Consider the following 23,221-nt stretch of genomic DNA (forward strand, 5'->3'; position numbering starts at 1 on the left):
AGATAGAACAATATCATGGGAACTGTGTTTTCTGCACTCCTATTGCTTTATATTGATTGTCGCAATAATCTACTTTGACTATTACATACCATGTTGATTAATAGTTTTGAATTCGAAAAACGTACATATCCTAACCTTGTAGTCAGTACTACACCAATGTACAAAAAGTTGGGCTCACCTTTGGATGGTAGGCATGACAGGACTTTGGGCGTCTGCGGACCTTCTGAGATTTCATCCTGTTACACTTGACGGATGCGTTGTATTTGATCTCCTTGGGCTCCAGGGGGATGGCAGGGTACTGGCGGGAGCAGTCACAGTCCGCCTGGACCACCATCAACACCAAATTACTTTCAGGAATGGCCTGCACCACAAACATTCTGGAACACAAAACATTCCATTACCAATCTGGAACACAAAACATAATGTTAACATCCTAGGACACAAAACATTCCATTACCATTCTGGAACACAAAACATTCCTATTACATTTTGGAACACAAAATCAGTTCAACAACATCATTCTGAATTGCAAAAGACTCAGTTGACATAATATGGAACACTGGGAAGAAACTTTACTGTAGTGAAGTGGAGGGTTGTTCATAACTGAAATTCGGACAAAAGGGTGGGGAACCCAATTAACCCAGTGGGTCAGTTCAGGGAGTAAATAAACACCTAGCCATCCCACTCAGTTAAATCAAGCTATCCAGGAACAGTGTTGTTCCTTAGATGTTTGGTAATTCATATCGCAGGAATATAGCATGGCCACAAGATGGCACCAACACAGTGGACTTGATTGAGGGGATCTTACTTCTGACAACGGCCACATTTGATGAGACTGTTGGTCTCTCGGATGGAGAAGTCTAACATGAAGCCAGGGTACTCTGTGTCACACGGCTGCAGTGCTTCAGACTTCTTGGCTTTATGGGCTAATAAGGATAAAGTCCACATTAATGACATGGTTTCAAAAAAACGAAACATTTTATTTCCTATCTGGTGCCTTGTTGGGACCAGGAACCCAGAAATCCATGTTCCCTAGTCTTAATCTTAGCCCAACCCTAACGTTCACCTCAGTAACAGAACCTTTACGCATAAACATAACCTACAAGAGCCTAACCCTTAATCACCTAATGCCTATACCTAAAACTACCCCCACTTCTAAAACAATTGATTGTTTTATCCTAAACCTACGCCCTAAACTAGAAATAGTATTTTCCATAGTGGAAACAATGCCCAAAAGCCTTGTGGGGACCAATTTGTCAGGCTTCACTAACTTTGTGGGGACATCTGATCATACCAGGTACACACATAAGACCTGGATCTCACACACACACCTTACACCTATCCTCATCTACAAGCCCCATCCATACCAGAGCTGTGGAGCTCTACTCACATGTGTGGTAGCCAGCCTTGGCTGTGTGAATCACAGTGGAGGGGGGATGGTTGGAGAACCAATCACCATGGACCACAGATAGATGAACAGGAAAATGAAAGCGGTGTACAGTCAAATGAAAGAGGTGAGAAAACGGACGGCCGACAACGTTTAGATGAGATACAATGAAAGGTGAATGAGACAGACATATTGAGGCACGGCATGAAAGCAGCAGGATGATCGTGGCAACATGAAAGCACAAACATGTATTATGTTGAAAGTGATATGGCCGGTTTTATGACTCTCCCTCTACGGTTGTGTCCAAAAATCCTGTCTGCAATGGTCTTTGTCACACTGTTTCCAGAGCGGATAACTTACCGTCTACAACGTAATCCGAATGCCACAACCCGCAGAAGTTGAACTCCAGTAAGAACCTGTAGAGAAATGGATTCGTTGGAGAAGAAAAACAGTGTCAAAAGCAAATTTGTTTAATATAGTTTCAAACAACTGGAATACAGTTCAAAATGTACCTCAAGGATATCGCCTCAAGGCTATGGTTCTCGCCTATGGAACAAGAGGAACTACTCCCTACCATCAGGCAATGCTGAAACCCTACATCCCTACCAGGGCTCTTCGGTCAGCCACTTTGGGGCTCTTGGCTGTCTTACACCTTTCAGGGCAGTTCCCCATCCACGCAATCAAGTGGTTGTTTCACTTAGCTCTTTTAAAATGTGTGTAGTTACTGTCTGTCTCTCTGGATCAGAGCGCCTGCTAAATGACTTGAATGTAAAAATGTAAAAGTTAACAAACAGCACGTAGGGAGCTTCTCTCCCAAACTCTGGTTAGAAAAGTGTTTCTCACACTTACATCAGCATGTGAGAGAAGAACCATTTAATCACTGCAGAAAGGCCGTAGAATGGCTACCGGGAGGCAAAGAAAGAGAGAAAAGATAAGAAACTACTGGTAACTACAGTGAAAAAGAACACAGGAACATCTGCATAGTCATTTTACCCATTTAACACCATAACGACAATGGGTGAATATTAAGGCATTAATACATCATTTATAAGGAACACACATTTATTACATGCTTATTATTGAATTTACGCCTGTAGAACAACTGACCAACGATAACTAAACGATAACACACTATATAATTCTCAGGCAATCAGTAAACCTAACCAACATAGTGCCGTCATGGGGGTTTAGCAATAGAAAAACACCACTGTAATGACTGACTTACACTAAGAAGTGGGCGGGCACCACTGGAATGGCTGTGTCCTGTTCTACACATGCCTTGGTAGTCATACAGATCCACCCTGTTGGACAAGCACACAATGGTGAGGAACTAGGGGTTACATAACCCTGTGTACAGTTGCACATTTTGGGGACAGTATGTGCAGAGTAATGTCGTTTATCTCACTTCTTGAACATGCCCGACTTGATCAACGATGCCATCACCGACCCGTCCACTGCACCGAAGAAACGCCCGACCTGCATCGACAGAGGCATTGTTAAGACCTTGGTCATCCCAGAGCTGTATGACCACAAAAAGGTACATGACTTGAGAGTCAGAGAGAATGGAGTCGGAGAGATTGAGTCCGTGAGGGTAAAGTCAGAGATGATGGAATCAGAGATGATGACTTCAGAGAGACAGAGCCAGGGAGATGGAGCCATTGTGAATAGAGACAGTGAGATGGAGTCATATAGGATGGAGTCAGAGAGATGGAGTCAGAGTGGATGGAGTCAGAGAGATGGAGTCAGAGAGATGGTATCAGAGTGGATGGAGTCAGAGTGGATGGGGTCAGAGAGATGGGGTCAGAGTGGATGGAGTCAGAGAGATGATGTCAGAGAGATAGTGTCAGAGTGGATGGAGTCAGAGAGATGGAGTCAGAGTGGATGGAATCAGAGTGGATGGAGTCAGAGTGGATGGGGTGAGATAGGGTGGGGTCAGAGTGGATGGGGTCAGGGTGGATGGGGTCAGGGTGGATGGGGTCAGGGTGGATGGGGTCAGGGTGGATGGGGTCAGAGTGGATGGGGTCAGGGTGGATGGGGTCAGAGTGGATGGGGTCAGGGTGGATGGGGTCAGGGTGGATGGGGTCAGATAGGATGGAGTCAGGGTGGATGGGGTCAGAGTGGATGGAGTCAGAGTGGATGGGGTCAGGGTGGATGGGGTCAGGGTGGATGGGGTCAGAGTGGATGGAGTCAGAGTGGATGGGGTCAGAGTGGATTGGGTGAGATAGGATGGAGTCAGAGTGGATGGGGTCAGAGTGGATGGGGTCAGGGTGGATGGGGTCAGGGTGGATGGGGTCAGAGTGGATGGGGTCAGGGTGGATGGGGTCAGGGTGGATGGGGTCAGAGTGGATTGGGTGAGATAGGATGGAGTCAGAGTGGATGGGGTCAGGGTGGATTGAGTAGAGAGAGATTACATAGCAGCAACAAGGCCTTCAGTATTGCTACATTCCTTATTAGGACACACTTTCACAATGTTTCACAAAGTCTGCATAAACCAAGATAAATACCCCCTGTGGATCATACAGTATTAAGATATGCCCATTTGCTACCTCCAGTAGTTAATCTTAGTGTTTACCTGTTCCTCTTCCTTCCTCTTACGTTCTCTGTGTTCGGATTGTGTCGGAGTCCTGTCACGTGTGATAGTGTTTTGTCACAGCTCTCCCTAACCGACAGTACAGAATACGCTCCTCTGCCCTGCGTCTATCTTCTCTGACTTTAGTACATCTCTGTACCCTGAATTATTCAAAGCCACTTTGTTTTAGCAACACTGTCCAAATTTACAAGTCATCCTCGATCCTCCCCCCTTTCACTCTAACTGCGGCTGACACTTCACTTCATTCTCAGGGAGAAGGGGAGAAGAGGAGTGGAATTTCCCAGTGGCTTTTTAAGAGATGCAGTGTTTGCTGAGTGTGTGTGTCCGTGTGTTCGAGTTAGTGTGTCCGTGTTCTCCAAGTGTGAGCTCTGCTCCCGACAGCCAGCACTACGAATGAAACTTGACGCTCTATTTACCTGGCAGCAATGCTGTGAAATAAAAATGCTACGTTTTGGCAGAAAATCTTTGCAAACCACGCATCTATCACAGAATAAAAATCCAAGGCAGGGTGTTCTCAATCAACTCTATCACTGAATGTTGCGTAGCCAGCGTTGGTTCTTTGTTGCTTAGTCACAGTCCTATAACGTGGTACATCTAAAACTCGGAGGCATGTTTTGTATGACCCATTTCTTGAAGTCAGCACTGTACTGCATCCATATCTCCAATTATTAAATATTTACAGAGCTCTGCTTAACCCAATCCCTCTCTTGGAATAAAAAAGGGGAGCTCTCTGTGTTTCCACAAAACTTTGTCAAAGTCCGAACCTCAGCAAAATGTTAGGGGGTAGCACTTAATCATTATATCTGCTTAGTAAGGTTTGCTTTAGTGCCTCACTTAGACAGACCTATTGAATTCAAATGGAAAATGGAAAGACTCCCATCCGCGGCTGGCCTCAAGTGCCCTGAATAGCGACACGGGGGCATTGGCCTATTCTACAAACTCCTCGAAGCCCCGGGCACACCCTGTGGCTTACACGACCCCTTCCGATCCGGGTCGTTTCGGGGCAAGCTAAGCCACATCTGTCGGCATCTGTTTGGCAAAAGGAGCCTGGTGGCGTGGGGGAGCTGCGGGGCTCCCGGCTGATCATACCTCCACCGTCCACACCGCCTCCGGGGAATCTCACAGACGCGCTTCGTGTCCGTCAGGGGTGGAGTCGAGCGAGGGCGCGAGCCGTGCAGTGGCGGGCTGTGTGCTAATCCAATGCGCATTCGTTCTTCTGCCGGGGGTTTAGCGGGTAATCTCAGTGCATTACATCTGATGAAATATCACACTGACGTCTTATTGCGCGTGGTGTATGGATCTCATAGCTCCCCGCGTTTCCAGGAAGCCGTATTGGCACGCGTTTATGCAATGGGACGGCCTCTGTGCTGTGAGGTCAAGTGAGGAGGTGTAGTAGGTTGCTAGCTGCCTGTAGCCCCTGCTCAGTCCGTTGGTCGCCTCTACCTATGTGTCTAAAAGGGATTAGGACCATAAGTGTCCTCCTATCCTATGAGGGCTCCAGATGTTGTTGTTTTAGCCTATTACTTACAGCCTCACAACGTGCCCCCTCCCCTCTCTCCTCTCTGTCTCCCTCCCTCTCTCTCTCTCTCTCTCTCTCTCTCACCCTCCTTCATTCTCCTCTCTCTCCTTCACTCTCTCCTTCCCGTAATCCCCACCTCAAACCTCTCCCCCTTCTCTTTTGTCACCAGGGCGCCAACAATTCCCCCAGAACTATGTTAACACAATCACCTGACCCCGCCTATTTCAAGCTGAAACCAACCGGATCGATTATATTGAACCATTCGCTGGTCAAAAGGCTTCTAATGCTCAACGTTATCTGGGTTCATTTGTTACATAAAGCACACACCACGTATTGCCCCAGAGCCACGGGTTACGTAACAGGTGTCAAGTGCTGTCAGGACGGGGGTATAGATCGGACACTTCGATCTGGTCCGGTGAACGGACAGTGCCGTCGTCCACAACTCACCTCTGACTTCTCTTTCGAGACCACAATGAAGCCGTTACTGTCCACAAGGAAACAGTTGACATCCTGGAGGAAAAGTAGACAGGACTTCAGTTAAACCTTATCGCTAATTATCCTCTAACATTATTGCCGTTCGTGCATTGAATCTTAAATGGCCGTAACCCCACAGAAAAGGCTCGGTACTCACACTGCTCTGACAGCTGAGAGGACAGACACCTTCTACATCAGTACACTGATGACAGACAGAAACACACATACAGAGAGGGAGGGGGACAGATAGAGAGAGATAGACAGATAAAAAGGGAGACAGAGAGAGGGGTAGGGACAGAGGAGGAGAGAGAGGATGATTGACTGTTAAGCTCAATGTCATGTGCGAGAAGGTCGACCATTTACTAACTGACAGCTGAAAGACCAGTTTAGATTTGAGGAAAACACTGTAACAACAACACAAACAGCCACCCCGCATGGAGCGCTGACCTCATTCTACTCACACAGGGCAGCTCATGTACAAACAGGAGAGTTCACTGTTAACTTACATCTGTGTCATCGGGCTGTGGGTGGAGGTGACAGACAGAGAGAAATGAAAATGACTATAGCAATGGTAAAAAGGACAACATACTACTACTACCATTAATAATAATAATAATAATTACAAAACTACAATCACATTACAGTTATTATTTTGAATAAGAATAATTATAATAATGATAAAGTATAGAAATACTACTACTACTACTACTACTACTACTACTACTACTACTACTACTAATAATAATAATAATAATAATAATAAATAGATTGTGACTTAAAGCATTTGGAGAGCAAATGCTAAACGCAGATAACAAAATAAAATAGAGATTATACAGGATTTGCCCTCAGTGTAACAGGGAAATGTGTGTGTGTATGTGATCCCTGTGGACATTGACCTGTGAACTTGATGTTGCCAACTGAGCCAAGATATATGTGTTAGTATTGTGATATATTCGTCAGGATTCTGAGTGTGTGTGCCTATGTATGTGTGTGTGTGTGTGTGCGCGCGCGTTTGTGTGCATGTGTCCCACCTGAAAGGTAATGGCCCATAGCCTCTTCTCCAACATCTCCAAGGACATCTGCACTCCAATGGCTAAAAATAGAACCAACACAAACAGGTCAGAAACATTGACTCTGCAAAAACCATGAACCCTAACTTTACTGCCTTTGATGAGTGGGTGGGGGTGGGGGGTGGTTGGCTCTCACAGTGGGACAGGAAATCAATCAGGCCTTCTGCTCACCTTCATGCAGTTTGCTCTGTTAGCGCTGACTGCTAGTGCGCTAATGGACCAGTGTAAACACTGATGAGGCAGCGTAAAGCCTGATACAGCTACACGCACGTCCTGTGTGAGGTCAGACTCCGCCGCCATCTGTCAGCCAGTGTCTCGGTTTTTTGGGATCACTGCTGTGTGACAACTACTCAGAATCTGCATTCAAATTGCCTTTATTTGCTAAATACACTCACACATTCACATAAAATGACTGCTTTTGCTGTGGATCAGTATGTAGTACATGTTTGGGAGATAAAAGACAAAGCACTTTCTAATGTTACTCATATAATACAGTCATTGTGTATTTTATCCTACAATGATGGTTCACACACAGACACACGCACATTGTGGGGACCAGAAAAATGATTCCCTACATTCCCTAAAGCCCCAAACTAATCCCAACCACAACCTCAATAACCTAATATCTAACCTTAATAACCTAATATCTAACCTCAATAACCTAATATCTAACCTCTATAACCTAATATCTAACCTTAATAACCTAATATCTAACCTCAATAACCTAATATCTAACCTCTATAACCTAATATCTAACCTTAATAACCCATGATGTCTAAACGGCTTACCCTGACCCCCAATTCTAAACACTAACCCCAGTTCTTCTATCTTTTTGGGGACTAAAATCAAGATCACAACCACAGACACGCATACACACATCTCATTTATCTAAATGGGGAAATCAACATGATTGACCTAAATAAAACCTCAAAAGCCTAACCCCAATTTTCAACCCTAAGAAAGTAGCTCAGCAGTTCAGAGCATCTGACCAGTAACAACAATTAATATTTCTTTAATTGTAAAATGTAAATTAAATTCATAAATGTTTCTATTCTTGTGGGACCTGAAACCCAGAGATCCCTAAACCAAAGCCCAACCCTAACTTTAATTTAACCCTAATCTTAACCTAAACTTTATGCAGAAATGTTACCTCGCCATAACGCCCAATGCTAATCCTAACTGGTAAGTGCTAAACCTAAAACAAACCTACCCTAAACTCCCAAGCAGGAAATCAAAATGGTCCTAGTGGGGACCTGCCAAAACCTTGTGGGAACCTATTTGACCCACTGTTAAAACATTAAAGTGGACACATTTTGGGGCAGATCAACCCTGTTTTAGAGAGGACTAACTTGGTAAAGCATCCAGCTCCAAACCCTACACTAACCAGGTAAAGGATTCAGCTTCAAACCCTGGACTAACCAGGTAAAGGATCCAGCTTCAAATCCTGGACTAACCAGGTAAAGGATCCAGCTTCAAACCCTGGACTAACCAGGTAAAGGATCCAGCTTCAAACCCTGGACTAACCAGGTAAAGGATCCAGCTTCAAACCCTGGACTAACCAGGTAAAGGATCCAGCTTCAAACCCTGGACTAACCAGGTAAAGGATCCAGCTTCAAACCCTGGACTAACCAGGTAAAGGATCCAGCTTCAAACCTTGTTGTAGAGTGGACTAATTTGGTGCTGACCTCTAATAAGACGATAGAGGACGAGCCAATCAGACTTCTACCTCCCTGTCAGACAGTGTCTACCTTTCCACAGAGATCAATGACACAGCAGAATGAGTCAAGGACAGATTCTGCCCCGGCATAATGACAAGATGATTATCGGTGGCAGGCAGGGTCCCTGGCGCTAGCCTTTGGTGCAGCAGAGGTGCTTTTTATTGTTTTGCTGCTGTGCTGCAGTCTGTAGTCTTCCACCAGATACATGGCTGAAAATAATGGAAAAAGAGGCACAAATGCAAGCACAGGCACGCACGCACGAACACCTACACACACACTTACACGCCTACACACACACGGAGACACATTGACACACACACACCTACACACGTACAACGACCTTCACTGTGTGGATTTCGGGGACAGATCCAGATGTAGCCGAGGGTCCTGTCTTTAAGAGACTGATCCTCTGAGCTCTGGAGCCTCGTCAGTCCACTCCTCATTGCTTCTCTTTATTTCTCACCCTCCCGTCTCTTTTCTCCCTCTCTCCCTCCCTCCTGCCACCCCCTCCCTCCTTGTCTCTCTCCCTCTCTCCCTCCTGCCACCCCCTCCGTCCTTGTCTCTCTCTCTCCCTCTCTCTCTCCTTCTTTTTCATTCAGTTTGAGAGCTTACACAGCTGCAGCACACTCTGATGTTACTATTTCTGTCAAGCCAAGCTTAATGCACATGTACACACACACACACACACACAACACCAGCAAAGAAACAAACAAATAGACAAACACTCAGACACACCCACGCAACGCCCACATCGTCCGTTAGAAACAACTCTCTCGTAGTGGATCATACAAAAACATGTGCCATTGGATCCTGCAAGAGCAACAATGCGCTAACTCTCTCCCACGCAGACACACGCACTAGCGGCGCACGCACACATGCACACACACCGCACACACACAGACAGACACACAGAGCTCGACCGAACCTCTGGACGGTAGTGCACTCAGACTAGCAGGAGAGCAGGGTTGGAAAGAAGACCTGGGAGAAGAGAAGAGCAAGAGAAAGAAAGATAGAGAGAGAGAAAGAGAGGGAGAGAGTGAGAGAGAGAGAGAGAGAGAGAGAGAGACTGCTCCAAGAGCTACAGAAACAGCAGAAGAGAAGGTTTGAGATGTGGTTCTCCACCAGGGATATCTCCCTTTGGGACCACAGCATCCAGGCATCTGCATACAGCAGGGCACACAGCTGAACTGGAGCACATGTAGCTGAAGGCTGAGTCAACACCTCTGTTAGCAGAGACATCAAATGAAGCGTTCTCCTTCTCCTGAACAGGGAGGAGACAAAACACTACTGTAGCACTTTTTTCTTGTGAAATTATTTTCAGACAGCACTTTGGAGGCTGGAGCATCGGCAGATGGTGAGTACATTGCCGTGCCGCGTTTCAGTGTTTTCGAGAGAGTGGCGTTCTTCGTGTAGAGGTATCTGCTGTTGGGGTGGTTCAGAGAATATTCCAATAACTAGGCTAACGCATTGAGCCTGTTTGCAGGTAGGACTCGCAAAACAGGGTGACCATCACCCCGCCCTCCCCCACCTTCCAGTGTAATTATCAGAGTGAACTAATCCATAAGCTTGTGGGAGCAAATGAGGGGAATGATCATTGACCAAGCTGCAGTAAGGTAGCAACGCAACAGAGGCAGTGGGAGCTGGGATGAAAACAACAACTTCACGAAAAGTAAAAGAAGACTGGGGATTAAACATACAGAACTAAGCTGAACGAAACTGCCTGCAGACCTCTGCTGTCAGTTGAGGCGGCTTTCAAGACAGCACTGTTTCATGTAAAGACAGACACGTTCTATAGCTTTAGCACTGTATAACCCTAGTTATGAACTCTACCGCCTGTTGAGACTTCTGGCGACTACACACTGTTAGGGATGACAAATATCATTTTCCTAAAATGATAATGATAATAACAACAACAACAACCACAACGATAATGTGGTACAATAACCACAGTGGTTTAATGTGTTTCATCGCCTGCCTAACAGCCATCTGGAATGATAACAAGCATCTGTCCTGCAGTCTAAATCCTGCTGCAGGATGAGTCTTAATCTGGGGCAGTAATAACTGCACGTTTACCTCCCGTCAATGAGTCCCATTAACATGCATGGAGGCAGGCGGAGGCCTAATCTAATGTGATCCGTGTGATGGTGCACTTGATGGGACAAGCTGTCAACAAAGTTCACCATGCCATGGTTCCTAATCCAACTGATGCCAAGGTACGCCAAATCACAAACCGCAGCTGCCGCATGCTCTTTCTTTCTTTTTTTTGGAGTGCAGTGAAGGAAAATGTACGGAGGGTTTTCTGTTAGAAACTTGTTGAATTACTATTTTTACATTCCCACTATAGACACCTGATGCTTACCCCAGGTATGATGGATTGCGCAGTAAGCATGATGGATTGCCACCAACTGAATTCATTGGAATTTTAATTAGAATAATTCCATCTGGGAGAGGTTTTGCTTTTCATGGGAACACTCAATTGTAACTTTTGTCTGTCAAACAAATATGTCTGTGAACATCAAGCTCTTTTTAAAAATGTATTTTAGAAGACATGGAAAATAATGCCAGACTCTGGTAATGTACAACACCAGTCTAAAGTTTGGACACACCTACTCCTTCAAGGATATTTCTTTATTTTTACTATTTTCCACATTGGTGAGTAATAGCGAAGGCATCAAAACTAGAAAATACACATTTGAAATCATGGAGTAATCAAAAAATGGATGAAAAAATTAAAATACATTTATATTTTAGATTCTTCAAAATAGCCACCCTTTGCCTTGTTGACAGTTTTGTACACTTGTGTTATTGTCTCAAACAGCTTCATGAGGTAGTCACTAGAAACGCCAGTAGTCTTGAAGGAGTTCCCACACACGCTGAGCACTTGTTGGCTGCTTTTCCTTCACTCTGCCGTTCAACTCATCCCAAACTTCAAGAATGTTGGAAAAGCATTCCAGGTGACTACCTAATGAAGCTGGTTGAGAAAAAGCCAAGAGTGTGCAAAACTATCATTAAGCTGTCATACATGAAATGTATTTTGATCTGTTAAACACTTTTTGGTTACTACATGAGTGAGATTTTTGTTTTGTTTTATAGTTTTAAAGTCTTCTCTATTATTCTACAATATGGAAAATAGTAAAACAATGAATAAAAGAAAAAAGAAGGAAATATCCTTGAATGAGTAGACGAGACATTTTGACTGGTAGTGCATATGTACAGAAAACCAAACGTCTCAACACTAGCATGGCTATCCACCGTCCGTCTGTGGCCCAGTTTCTCCTGAATGATTGATTCTATTTTGTTATTGTCTGATGGCCTCCCAAGTGCTTCAGTCGCATCAAACTGACGACCTGTATGCTTCCGGAACATAAGGACAAGCTGTTGACTGAGTTAGAACCTGTGTAGGGCAGAGGCAAGGGGACGTAGAAGCTGACTGAGGGACTGAATACGAAGGGGGAGAAAGGGAGTAAGAGTCCGTGTGTTGTGTGTGTTATACATAAATGGGCAGAATGCGGCCAGGGACGGCTTCTGTTCAAAGCCAAAACCACAGAAACTGACGTACCTCTCTTCAATCTGAATGTTTGTATTTTTATACTTATCTTTGACATTGGGCACTGTGTGTGTGTGTTTGTGTGTGTGTGTGTGTGTGTGTGTGCATTCGTGTTTATGTCTGCATGTACAATTATAATCATGGGGACCATATTTTCCTGCAAGAGTAATAAAACATGACAAATTTAACCTTGCCAGTCCCCATGAATACAAACAACATTTTAAGCTTAAGAGTTAGGGTTAGACTGAAAGTTATGGTTGTGGTTAGGTTTAGAATTAGGGGTGTAGTTAGGAATCCGGTGTTAGATTCAGAGATAAGGTTAGGGGTTTGACTCTGAGTTCAAGGTTAGCATTATGGTAAGGGTTAGGCTAAACAAAATAGGTTTTTGAATTGTAATACATAGGTTCCCACAAAGAGAGTAAAAGGAAGATGTTTATGTGTGTGTGTGTGTGTGTGTGTGTGTGTGTATATTGGGTTGTGTAATGACAGTGTTCAGTCTGACCCAAATAAAACAGCGGTAAGAACATAGTTGATTGAATTGTTCTTACATATTCATATTGACATAAGTTGTTGACCTAAATTGTCAAATTCCCACACATTCCTTCGCAGCAACGGAAATTAATAGAAAATGCCCCAAAACGCATTATCAGATGTAAATGTCATCTCTTTATGTTGTAACCTCCTCTGCTGCGCTGGATCTCTGACAGGCAGGTCAGTGTAATCTCATCAGGACCCCCATTACTAATGGAAGAACAAGGATTTCCTCATCCTCTTAAGGCTTAAGCTGCTGCTCTTGGAACAGTTCAACATGGTGACACCACGCTGTGGTTCAGCTGACTCCAGATCAGATGGACCCAAAATGCTCTCATCACAGTCTCACCACGTCGTGGCTCAGCTGACTCCAGATCAGGTGGACAGAAGACCACCCCACAGGGACACACACCTACAGTAAACAAGCCCACGGAGACGAAGACGCGAAGACACGTCCTACTGAGAAAAGAAACGAGAAACAGAACCGTACGCACTCCAGTGCTGAGAAACAGAACCAATCGTGAACACCTTACGCTTCACGCTTCACCCAACCAAACAACACCGCCCTCAGTTGCCTCACGGCTCTTCCCACCGCTTAACATCACCCGGGTGCCAGGCCTGAGGGCGCGTGCGTGAGTGCAGAGCGTGAGAGTGGGGGAAGGCGTAGAGCGACGCGGGGCCCTGGTGGAGGGATGACAAAAGAAGGACCTTGAGGCTCCTGTTCAGTGGTGGCAGTAGGCGTGCATGATGCAGCCACTTCATCCCTCCCCAAACAGGAAACAAAGGACACATGTTTCTTTCCTCCCCTCTCTCCTCCTCCCTCCTCTCATCCTCCCCCCTCTCCTCTCTCCTCCTCCCCTCTCTCCTCCTCCCCTCTCTCCTCCTCCCCTCTATCCTCCTCCCCCCTCTCCTCCTCCCCTCTCTCCTCCTCCCCTCTCTCCTCCTCCCCCCTCTCCTCCTCCCCTCTCTCCTCCTCCCCCCTCTCCTCATCCCCTCTCTCCCCCTCCCCCCTTTCCTCCTACTCCACCTTGACTTTAAGAAGAATCTCCTCTTCGACTGTCTGTAGGTGATTGATGAGGCTTGTCTGTTAGATGTCTACATCTGGGCGGCCGTTCCGCTGAAAGTTGTCCCTGACTTCATCTCTGCGCACTACTTTTATTATTGGATAATCACTCTAGACACATCCGAGCTTATGGATGAAGGAATGGAAAAGGGATGACAAGCGAAAAGGGTGTGAGGGTGGTGTATAGAACGACGTTGTTTCGACATCGGTTGGAAGCCCTTATGTTATCTTTACTAATCTGTATGAATGGCATCCTGCCACATTCAGTATTATATAAGACGAGATGAGTCAAAACAGGCCGACCATCTCCCTCTCCTACACACTGACACCATCGCCATGTGAGGCTCTTCTGATCTGATCGGTCCTCCTCTCCCTCTCTGCCAGAGCTCGCCATAGCCGGTGGGTGGCACAACGGGGGCACCTGCCGATGCCAGTGTCAGTCTAGGGTTGGCACCGGAGTGGGCAGAGCAGACATGCAGCCCCTCGACGGGCCTGGGAGGATCCGCCTGAACAGCCTGGGTGAGTGACGCAGCAACATTGTCGTTACGCTCAAATCCAATCCAGAATATTCTACGCATGTATTTAACTTGGCTCCCAAAACACACTAGGGTCTGATCGAGATTAGTCAGAGGTTTTGGCCAAACCTTCAGTTGGAAGTGTCTTGTGAAGCGCCCGATCAAAGTCCTCTTCCTGATCTGTCCCCTCCCCAGTCCGTACAGGCCTGCTCAGTTTGCTGCTGGTGGTGCTGGCTCTTCTGGAGGCTGGTGGCTGTCCCACTGTGTGCATCTGCAACAGCAATGGCACGGACTGTACTGGCCTGGCCCTGCTCTCTTTGACCACAGTCCTGCCTCTGCTGCCCCAGGACACACGCACCCTCCGCCTGCCCCGAAACAACCTCTCCTCCCTGGGCGACGGGGACCTCTCCAACCTCAGTGCTTTGGAGTTCCTGGACCTCTCCGACAACCACCTCTCCGTCCTGCAGCCGGGGGCTTTCTACGGTCTCAGCGGCCTCCGATGGCTCAACCTTTCTGGGAACTACCTGGGCGACCGCCCCCTTCCTACCTCATTGGACCCCGGCAACCAGACGGAGGTGACCCAGAGTAACGTGAGCCTCCGAGGGCTGAGTCAAGACCTGTTCCAGGGTCTGTGGATACTGAAAGGGCTGGACTTGTCCCTGAACGGCCTGCTTGTTCTGCCCAAGGGCCTGCTGGATGGGCTACAGGGCCTGGCTTGGCTGTCTCTGGCCGGGAACAAGCTGCGGAGCCTGGACAGAGCCACCTTCCAGCCCCTGGCTGGCTTACTAAACCTCCAACTGGCAGGGAATCCCTGGGAGTGTGACTGCAACCTGAGGGACTTCAAGCACTGGATGGAATGGATGATGTTCAGGCGTGAGTGTCAGACTGGTTATTAAAGATACATTCCAGGACTGTTTTAATAACACACACAAACAATTAAACCTCCCAAATACGTTGTTAATATGTCAATCTAAGAGTAGATATAAATATGACACATCAGTTAGGCGTGAAATGTAAGTTTGATGCGAATGGTTTTGATTACCCAGGGCCCATACTGTACAGGATATAGTACACATCTGGGCACCGGTTCAGGCTCGACAGCGCCACGTCTACAGCTAGTGGCCAAAAAACACAGAAGGCGTCTTTAAGATGCAGTGTTCATGTCAGAAACCCGATCTGAACATTAGACTGGTCAGCTACTTAATAAACATCCCAGGAATCTCTCTGTTTCAGACGGCCAGCTGGACGCCATGAAGTGCAACCTTCCCTTGGACCTGAGGGGGCGGGACCTCCGCAGCATACCCATGGAGATGTTCACCTACTGCCTGCAGCCGGACCAGGCCAGGGTCCCCGGCTACGACGGTTCCCGAGGGGGACGCCCCCCCTGCGCCGTCAGGGCTAACGGGCCCCCCAACGGGCCCCAGGTCAGCCAAGATGACTGCCTGCGCCAGCGCCACCGGCCCATTAGCGTGCGCCGGGCCTGGGTCACGCAGATCGTGGCGGCGTGCGTGTGCGGCGTGGTTTGTGTGATGATGGTGGTGGCGGCCACCTACGGCTGCATCTACGCCTCCCTCATGGCCAAGTACCAGAAGGAGATGAAGAACAGGGGGCAGCCCCTGATGGCGGGCGAGGGAGGGGGCGAGGGAGGGGGCGAGACGGACGCTGAAGACGGGCCCTGTGCGTTCTCCCCGACGTCAGCGCAAATCCAGCCTGAAGAGTCCAGCCCCGTCGTCCACGGATACAGAATAACAGGCTTGTGACCGTTACTTCTAGTCCCGTTGGAAAGATTCAGCGGGGGGACTCCATCCTATAGCTGCATATCTTACTCTGCGCTCGAGGGCACTTTGAGAGGGGGGAACGTTTAGAGCTGAGCAAGCATATCCCTGGCTGCACTTTGCCGGCGAGGATTCGTACAGTCACGATCACACAGACGATCGCACCGAGGGAACGGGACAACTAGACCAACTAGAATGCAGCATTGCTTCAGAGACGTGTGTGGATGCGCTGCGATTTGTTCTGCCCTGTGCGTGTGAGTGTGTAGTCAGCTCTCCAGCTGTGTCGCGATGGCTACAGCGCCTCTGCACCTTGGTTTGAAATACTTTCCTAGATATTTTTTGAAAAAAATTCAATGTTATTTATGTCTGCCTATTCTTTAATCTAACGTTGGTCAAAGTTTGTTGCGTTTGAAGCAAGAAAACGCCTACAGTTAACTTCTGTGTCCAGTGTATTGTAACTGCTCCACATGTTTTGTTATAGGTCCAGACATAAAGACCCCATTGTGTTTGTTCAGAGAAAACTAAAATACAGTAAAACTTTATTTGGAAATGTGAATGGATTGTGAAATCTTTATCAGACAGATATATGTCTTATGTTATAGGCCTGCGCTTGTCTGCAGTTTCTCAATCCTTTCTCTACTAAATTAATATTCCAACATATCTTTGCAGATTGAGCTTGCATTCATGTACCAAAGCCATACAGCGCACAAAAGAACACTGCTGACCTCTAGTGGATATTACGACTACAACAGTTGAACAGAATCAGTAACAAGGCTAACAGCCATTAAATCACAAACCGAATAAAGTTGTCAGCTAACCTCATTCAACCATTTTAACTGTTGAAGAGATCAACACTGACCTAAAAACAGGTCTATATATGTATTTCAGTATCTCCTCATGAATCCGACCCTTATTTTTGTCTCTATGTTCATTGCATATTTCCTCTTTCGTTTTGCTAGAGAGGATCAATTGAGAAATGTGTTATTCTGTTAATCATGTTGACAACAATAAAGTATTTATTTATCTATTCCGCTCAACACAGTTGTCACTTCAGTTAAGTTCCACAACAGAGGAGATGTCAAAACATTTAGCAGCAGCACAGCAGAGAAAGGTTCCATCAATAAGGACACTGCATTACATAAAGAAGCCAGAAGAATGCTTCCAGAATTGGTGTAAAGCTGCCATACATTTCAGAGAAAGTAAAAGCAACTGCAGCCTACCTCCAGCCATGGCTGTCCTGCCTCCTGATGACACGGTCACAGCTGTGACGGCTATGACATACTTTGACGTCCCTGTAGCAAGAGAATCAACCAATCAGCAATCAATCTCACGCAACCTATGACGTTCTGTAGGTCTGTCCCGTTATTTTGTGATGTCAACAATACGAATGGTAAAGAATTGGGTCACTCCTCCTGATATAAATTCAACTCACTCTCATTGACTGGTAGAAGATTCCATTTTCAGATGCTTTAACGCACCACACTGACCGATGACTCGGGTGATAGGTACGGTACCTGTCTTATCTTTGACACCTTGTTCTTCCACAGGCATGTAGTAGAGGAAACGTCCAGGGGGGTTCTCCGCAGCCATGCGGTACCACAGGGGGAAGTGGTCCACGGTGAACAGGTTCTCCTTATCTGCCAGAGTCAGGAACTTCCTGTGGAGCCGAAAGATAAGACTTTAGATTAAGCTCCTGGTCCATATCGTGTCCAATAGTGTGCACTGTAGGAAAACTCTCTGACCCTCAAAATAAATGATTCTTATTGACCAAGTTCTGGTAGGCTCTTCCTATGTTCGTTTTTTTCATTTTATACCAATACTGAATACTTCTATGCTCAAACGACACAGTGGAACTACAGAATAAAGTAGGCTAATGTAGGCTACAATATGGGTATGCTAATGTAGGCAACAACAGGGGTTAACTTTGTGCTTATTTGACTCACCTGGCGATCCTGGTCTCAATGCCGCTGTACCTGGTGAGCCGGAGGATGCCCGAACGAGTTCCCAGAAAGGCAGTCTCCACACCTTCCTCCACCCTGAACGTGTACATATACACACAGGCCTTTAAATACACTCAAACACACTCACACGTGCACGCGCAAAACACCCAGAACAACGTAAAACACAAATGCAAGTTAAAGAAATAAGGTCGCGTAGACAGTTTTGTAGGCTTACCCAGATGCGTTTAGCATGACCGCCTGCCAGTAGGCTTCTAAAGGCGCTGTCAATACAGCATCAAACAGAGTCTGCCGCAGTAGCACCTCGTCACCTGGAGACACAGACAGGAAATATAAAAACTGATATCAGGCCTTTCAGGTGGAACAGCCTCACAAAACAAACTGAGCACCAGTTTGTTGAGTTCGAACCATGACCGTGACAGAGGAGGACGAGTGGATTTCTTGCCTGTAAAGGCGAACTGAGGTTATCAGGCGAGAGAGCGTTCACATCACATATTGACCGATATGAATGATATCTGTGATATTAAGTAATTAGTTCCTTAGTACTATATAACTAACTGTAATAACATCATATTTCGTGGTAAAATATGATAATCATGTTTAGTGGTACCCATAATTAGTACAAGGACAGTATTAACACACCATCCACTTGCTGTAGGTTATTCCATATAATTGTAATTAGTAGCTCATTTTATTAATGAACATGTACAATATGTAATTACGGTTTTGCAATTAAAATTTTGAAAATTACCAGTGAATTACCATGTAAAGTAAATTATTTGAAAAAAATCTGTTGTTCATGAAGTGCTTTGTTACAATGGTTCCCAGGTCCTAGACTATTGAAATCATTAAGAACATTATGGAATCCATCCATGATTTACCTGTGCATTTGATGGTAATAGTACTGTAATTCACTTCAGTGGAACAGAATAATGTGTCCACTGGAAAAGAGGAAAATACTTCATGGCAGACATATAGTCACATAGTTGCAAGTCACACATAAGTCTCAAGTCTTAACCTTCAAGTCTCAAGACAAATCCCAAGTAACAATGGGCAAGTCTCAAGTCATGTCCCAAGTAACAATGGGCAAGTCTCAAGTTCAGATTGAGTCAAGACAAGTCCCACATTTTTGCTTTCAAGTCTTCAAGTCAATAGTTAAGAAATGTTTTGTTATATGATGGAGATGATCACATCTTTTTTTGTTAGCTAAATTAGCTAAAAATTTGCTAAAAGGAACCTAATTATTATTCAGAAGATTGTCTGTATGTATTGATATGCAGTTAATTGTCTTCATATATTTAGATAAAATTTCAACCAATCAGCCATAACAATATGACCACCTGCCTAATATTGTGTAGGTCCCCCTCTTGCTGCCAAAACAGCCCTGACCCGTCGAGGCATGGACCCCACTAGACCTCTGAAGGTGTGCTGAGTGATCTGGCACCAAGATGTTAGGAGCAGATCCTTTAAGTCCTGTAAGTTGCAAGGTGGGGCCTCCATGGATGTCCAGCACATCCCACAGATGCTGGATAAGATTCAGATTGGGGGAAATTTGAGGCCAAGTCAACACCTTGAACTCGTTGTTGTGTTCCTCAAACCATTCCTGAACCATTTTTGCTTAGTGGCAGGGCGCATTATCCTGCTGAAAGAGTCCAATGCCATCAGGGAATACCATTGCCATGAAAGGATGCACATGGTCTGCAACAATGCTATGGTATGTGTCAAAGTAACATCCACATGAATGGCAGGACCCAAGGTTTCCCTTGGAACACACCACAAGGGCTGTAGTTTTGGAGTCTAGTCATCATGATTTGGTCCTTGTCAAATTCGCTCAGATCCTTACGTTTGTCAATTTTTCCTGCTTCTAACACACCAACTTGGAGGACAGAATGTTCACTTGTTGCCTAATATATCCCACCCACTGACAGGTGCCATGATAACGTGATTATCAGTGTTATTCACCTCACCTGTCAGTGGTCATAATGTTACGGCTGATCGGTGCATGTGTTTTAATAAAAAGCCTATTAAAGGATGTTGTTTTTTCCCACACTTAATCATACAAAAGAGACAAAATACAGACAGACAAACACAATACTATGTAAGTGGTGCGTCGTCCCTTGCTTTTACATCCGGGAGATGTGAGGGCCCACGCTCCAGGAAAACCACAAAAACAATGGGCACATGGGTCGGTCCACCAGTCTCCAGTGAGACTGTAACAACGTCTGCAGTTGGGAATCCAGTGCATGTGTCTGAGTGACACTCGACAACCTCCCCGGACCTGGATTAGCACCATGTTCTTGGTCTAGTCATTGTGCCATTGTTCAGCACAGATCCTGTTCTGGGTTACGTACACATGTACCTTGGGTATGTATATTGTAGACTGTGACCAGATGCACAACATCACGATATCACAGTTGGGATCTTACCCGTCATTGGCTAACCAGCCCTCTTCACTGGGCACACTTCAGGTCACATATCAGGGAGGATTGGAGGATGTAATATATGTCACTTCTCCAGCAGCCCGTAGCACAAAGCAGTTTCATCATGTGTTACAAAAACAAAAAGAAAAAAAAGAACATGCCGCAGAATCCGAAGTTCCCCAGAGCACGAGCCAAAACCACCACCAGACTACGAAAACTTGGTGTGCAACGAAAAAACTTTGCCTGTTCAGACACAAATATGAAACAATTGATCTTCCCGAGATTACCAGTGGAATCTCAGTGGGATAAATCCATAATTTCTATTCACAAAAACACTCATACATACATACATATGTGCATTCATACATACATGTACACATGTACACTTATTTATACACACACTAATTTTGTTCTAGTAATTTAATTTGTTCCATCCCTCTAGATTCCAAAGAGGCAACCATCTTTCCCAGTACACTAAAAATGTTTTTATTACCAGCAGCAATATTTCTTGGTCTTACTATGATTCTTTACAAAATATTTGAATCTGTCGAGGCTCAAGGTGTCCACCGATGTGGTCTTGAAAATGAATGTTTTACCAAGAAGACTCATGTTTTCAATTGATTGAGCATTGCCTCCCAGGTCACCCAATATGACTGTCCATAAAGTAACTTCCAGGGTGACTCTGTGACACCATAACCAATCTTGAACTTGAATCCAGAATTTTGCCACTATAGGACAATACCAAAATAGTTGATATATTGTTTCTGTTTCATTGTAACAGTCTGCTGCTCAATTCCACTTAAGCATTTTTTTGGTCACCAGAATTCTGTGCAACAATTTAAACTGAAAGGCTCTCAGAAACACGTCAATAGTTGTTTTATATACTAGTCCACACACTTGGTGCCATGGAATTGGAATATCAAAAAGATTTTCCCAAATGTTTTGAATACTGTAGGATGCCGCAGTCAGACTTTCTGTAGCAAGATGGAAGAGATACATTTTACGGTTTATGTTAGTCCGGTTTAACCGTGCATGATCTTTAATAGATGGGCGACCAAGAGATCCATTGCTTTCTAGAGTTTAAATTTTCTTTCTCCATTTGTCTGGTATGGCTGCAATGAGTTGATTATACCTCTGAAGTGAGCATGTTTCACCATATGCTTGTTTGAGTTGCTCATGAGTGAAAAGTTTCCCGTCTTTTTCCATGATGTCTTTAGGGACCAAGTTACCATTCTTGTACATGTTTCCTATGAAAATATTCATTTTTAGTTTAGCCATATGATTTGGTGTAGGATTTGTTCAAGCTGTTCAGGTGGGTGGAATTGGAATTGTGACCAGCTTTGTATAGATTCCTTCATAAAGGCTGATGTTTCAAATGAGAAAGAGCCTGTCTTTTAACATGGGATCGGCCTGTCTTATTAGTCTACTTGAGAACCAGTCAGATATATTGGTATAATTGAAGCTTTAAAGCTCTGATATTTATTAGTTTGACCCCATGTATTTCATATTCATTATATAAATATTTGTTTAATTTTATCTGGCTCACCATTCCAGATAAAATCTAATATAATTGTGTCTATTATAATAGTAGACTGTCTATGTGTAGGGAGTGTCATGAATAAATGGGTGAACCGGGATAATACAAGTGAGTTGACTAGAGTAACCTTGCCATAGATAGATGCTTTCCTGTCCAAGGTTTTAATATGCAATCGACCTTGGTCATTTTCCTGTCAAAGTTACTAGAAACAAGATTTTCAATATTTCTGGGAATATGTATATCAAGGACATCCACATTCCCATCGGTCCATTTGATTGGAAGTTTACATGGAAGCGTAAAAGGAGTATCTTTAATGATCCAATGCGTAATATGATGCACTTTTCATAGTTGGGTTTTAATCCAGATAGATTTGGAAAACGGTCTAGATCTTTAATGAGACAGGATAGTGATTCTGTATTTGGCGATATGAAAAAACTTGAATCATCTGTATACATGGAGACTTTTGTTTTTAATCCCTGGATTTCCAAATCCTTCATTTTATTATTTGTTGTGTATCAGCCAGATATAAAACCTGTTTGATCAGGATGTATTATTTCTGGAATGGATTTTTTTAATTCGAAGTGCTTTGCATTTTGCTAAAATCTTTGCATTGCAGCAATGTACAGTAAGAGGTCTAAGATTTGTTGTCACGTAAAGCAGGACAACAGGCATGGAAGAACAAAAAAAAGGGTTTAATAAGGAAACTAAGGGAGGTAAAAAACAAGAAAACAGCAGGAAAACGGCAGGCAGGCAAAAACAGACTGGTGGCAGGTACATACAAAGGGCTAACAGAATAGGGCAAACTAAATAGGGTGCTAACAAGGACTAAACAACAAACAGGTGAAAACATTCAGAACAAGGAAAGGATACGTTAAAGAAGAGCAGCAAAAATAAAACAGAACCTTCCATTTATAACTCAGTAGGATCCTAATAATTACCGTCAGGGTGTCAGCAGTGATATTAGACCCTCTTGCAGAGTTGCAGATAATTTAGACACCTGATATGAGTAGTTAAAACAAACTAATAATGGGTTTGTTTAGTACTTAAAAAAATTTGAGATATACTTCTGTGGGAATGCCACCGAGCCCTGGTGACTTACCAGTCTCAAAAGATTTGA

General features: G+C 44.9%; 2 protein-coding genes across 5 annotated transcripts in view; one reads left to right on the forward strand and one right to left on the reverse strand.

The window, feature by feature from the left end:
• LOC105031141 (voltage-dependent calcium channel subunit alpha-2/delta-4) overlaps positions 1-23,221 on the reverse strand; it is a 59,850-nt gene that overhangs the window by 2,179 nt on the left and 34,450 nt on the right. For 2 of the 4 annotated variants that reach the window (XM_020040287.2, XM_034288223.1), the window contains 15 exons: positions 18,365-18,458; positions 18,133-18,225; positions 17,704-17,846; positions 17,410-17,481; positions 7,002-7,063; positions 6,477-6,491; positions 6,128-6,172; positions 5,944-6,006; positions 2,793-2,863; positions 2,613-2,688; positions 2,237-2,289; positions 1,748-1,803; positions 1,391-1,411; positions 809-926; positions 179-377 (listed from right to left, as the gene is read on the reverse strand). In XM_020040287.2, coding sequence (XP_019895846.1) covers positions 179-377; positions 809-926; positions 1,391-1,411; positions 1,748-1,803; positions 2,237-2,289; positions 2,613-2,688; positions 2,793-2,863; positions 5,944-6,006; positions 6,128-6,172; positions 6,477-6,491; positions 7,002-7,063; positions 17,410-17,481; positions 17,704-17,846; positions 18,133-18,225; positions 18,365-18,458 — 1,181 coding nt within the window. Of the gene's footprint in view, positions 1-178; positions 378-808; positions 927-1,390; positions 1,412-1,747; positions 1,804-2,236; positions 2,290-2,612; positions 2,689-2,792; positions 2,864-5,943; positions 6,007-6,127; positions 6,173-6,476; positions 6,492-7,001; positions 7,064-17,409; positions 17,482-17,703; positions 17,847-18,132; positions 18,226-18,364; positions 18,459-19,028; positions 19,089-23,221 lie in introns of all 4 variants that reach the window. The other 2 variants (XM_020040285.2, XM_020040286.2) reach the window with 2 other exon arrangements.
• Positions 9,441-17,214, forward strand: LOC105031139 (leucine-rich repeat and transmembrane domain-containing protein 2). Its single transcript, XM_010905404.3, has 4 exons — positions 9,441-10,112; positions 14,284-14,418; positions 14,610-15,287; positions 15,648-17,214. Exons 2-4 carry the CDS (start codon positions 14,373-14,375, stop codon positions 16,172-16,174), a joined length of 1,251 nt encoding a protein of 416 aa, XP_010903706.2. The 5' UTR covers positions 9,441-10,112; positions 14,284-14,372; the 3' UTR covers positions 16,175-17,214.

This window comes from Esox lucius, chromosome 19, assembly GCF_011004845.1.
Source record: "Esox lucius isolate fEsoLuc1 chromosome 19, fEsoLuc1.pri, whole genome shotgun sequence".
NCBI lineage: Eukaryota > Metazoa > Chordata > Actinopteri > Esociformes > Esocidae > Esox > Esox lucius.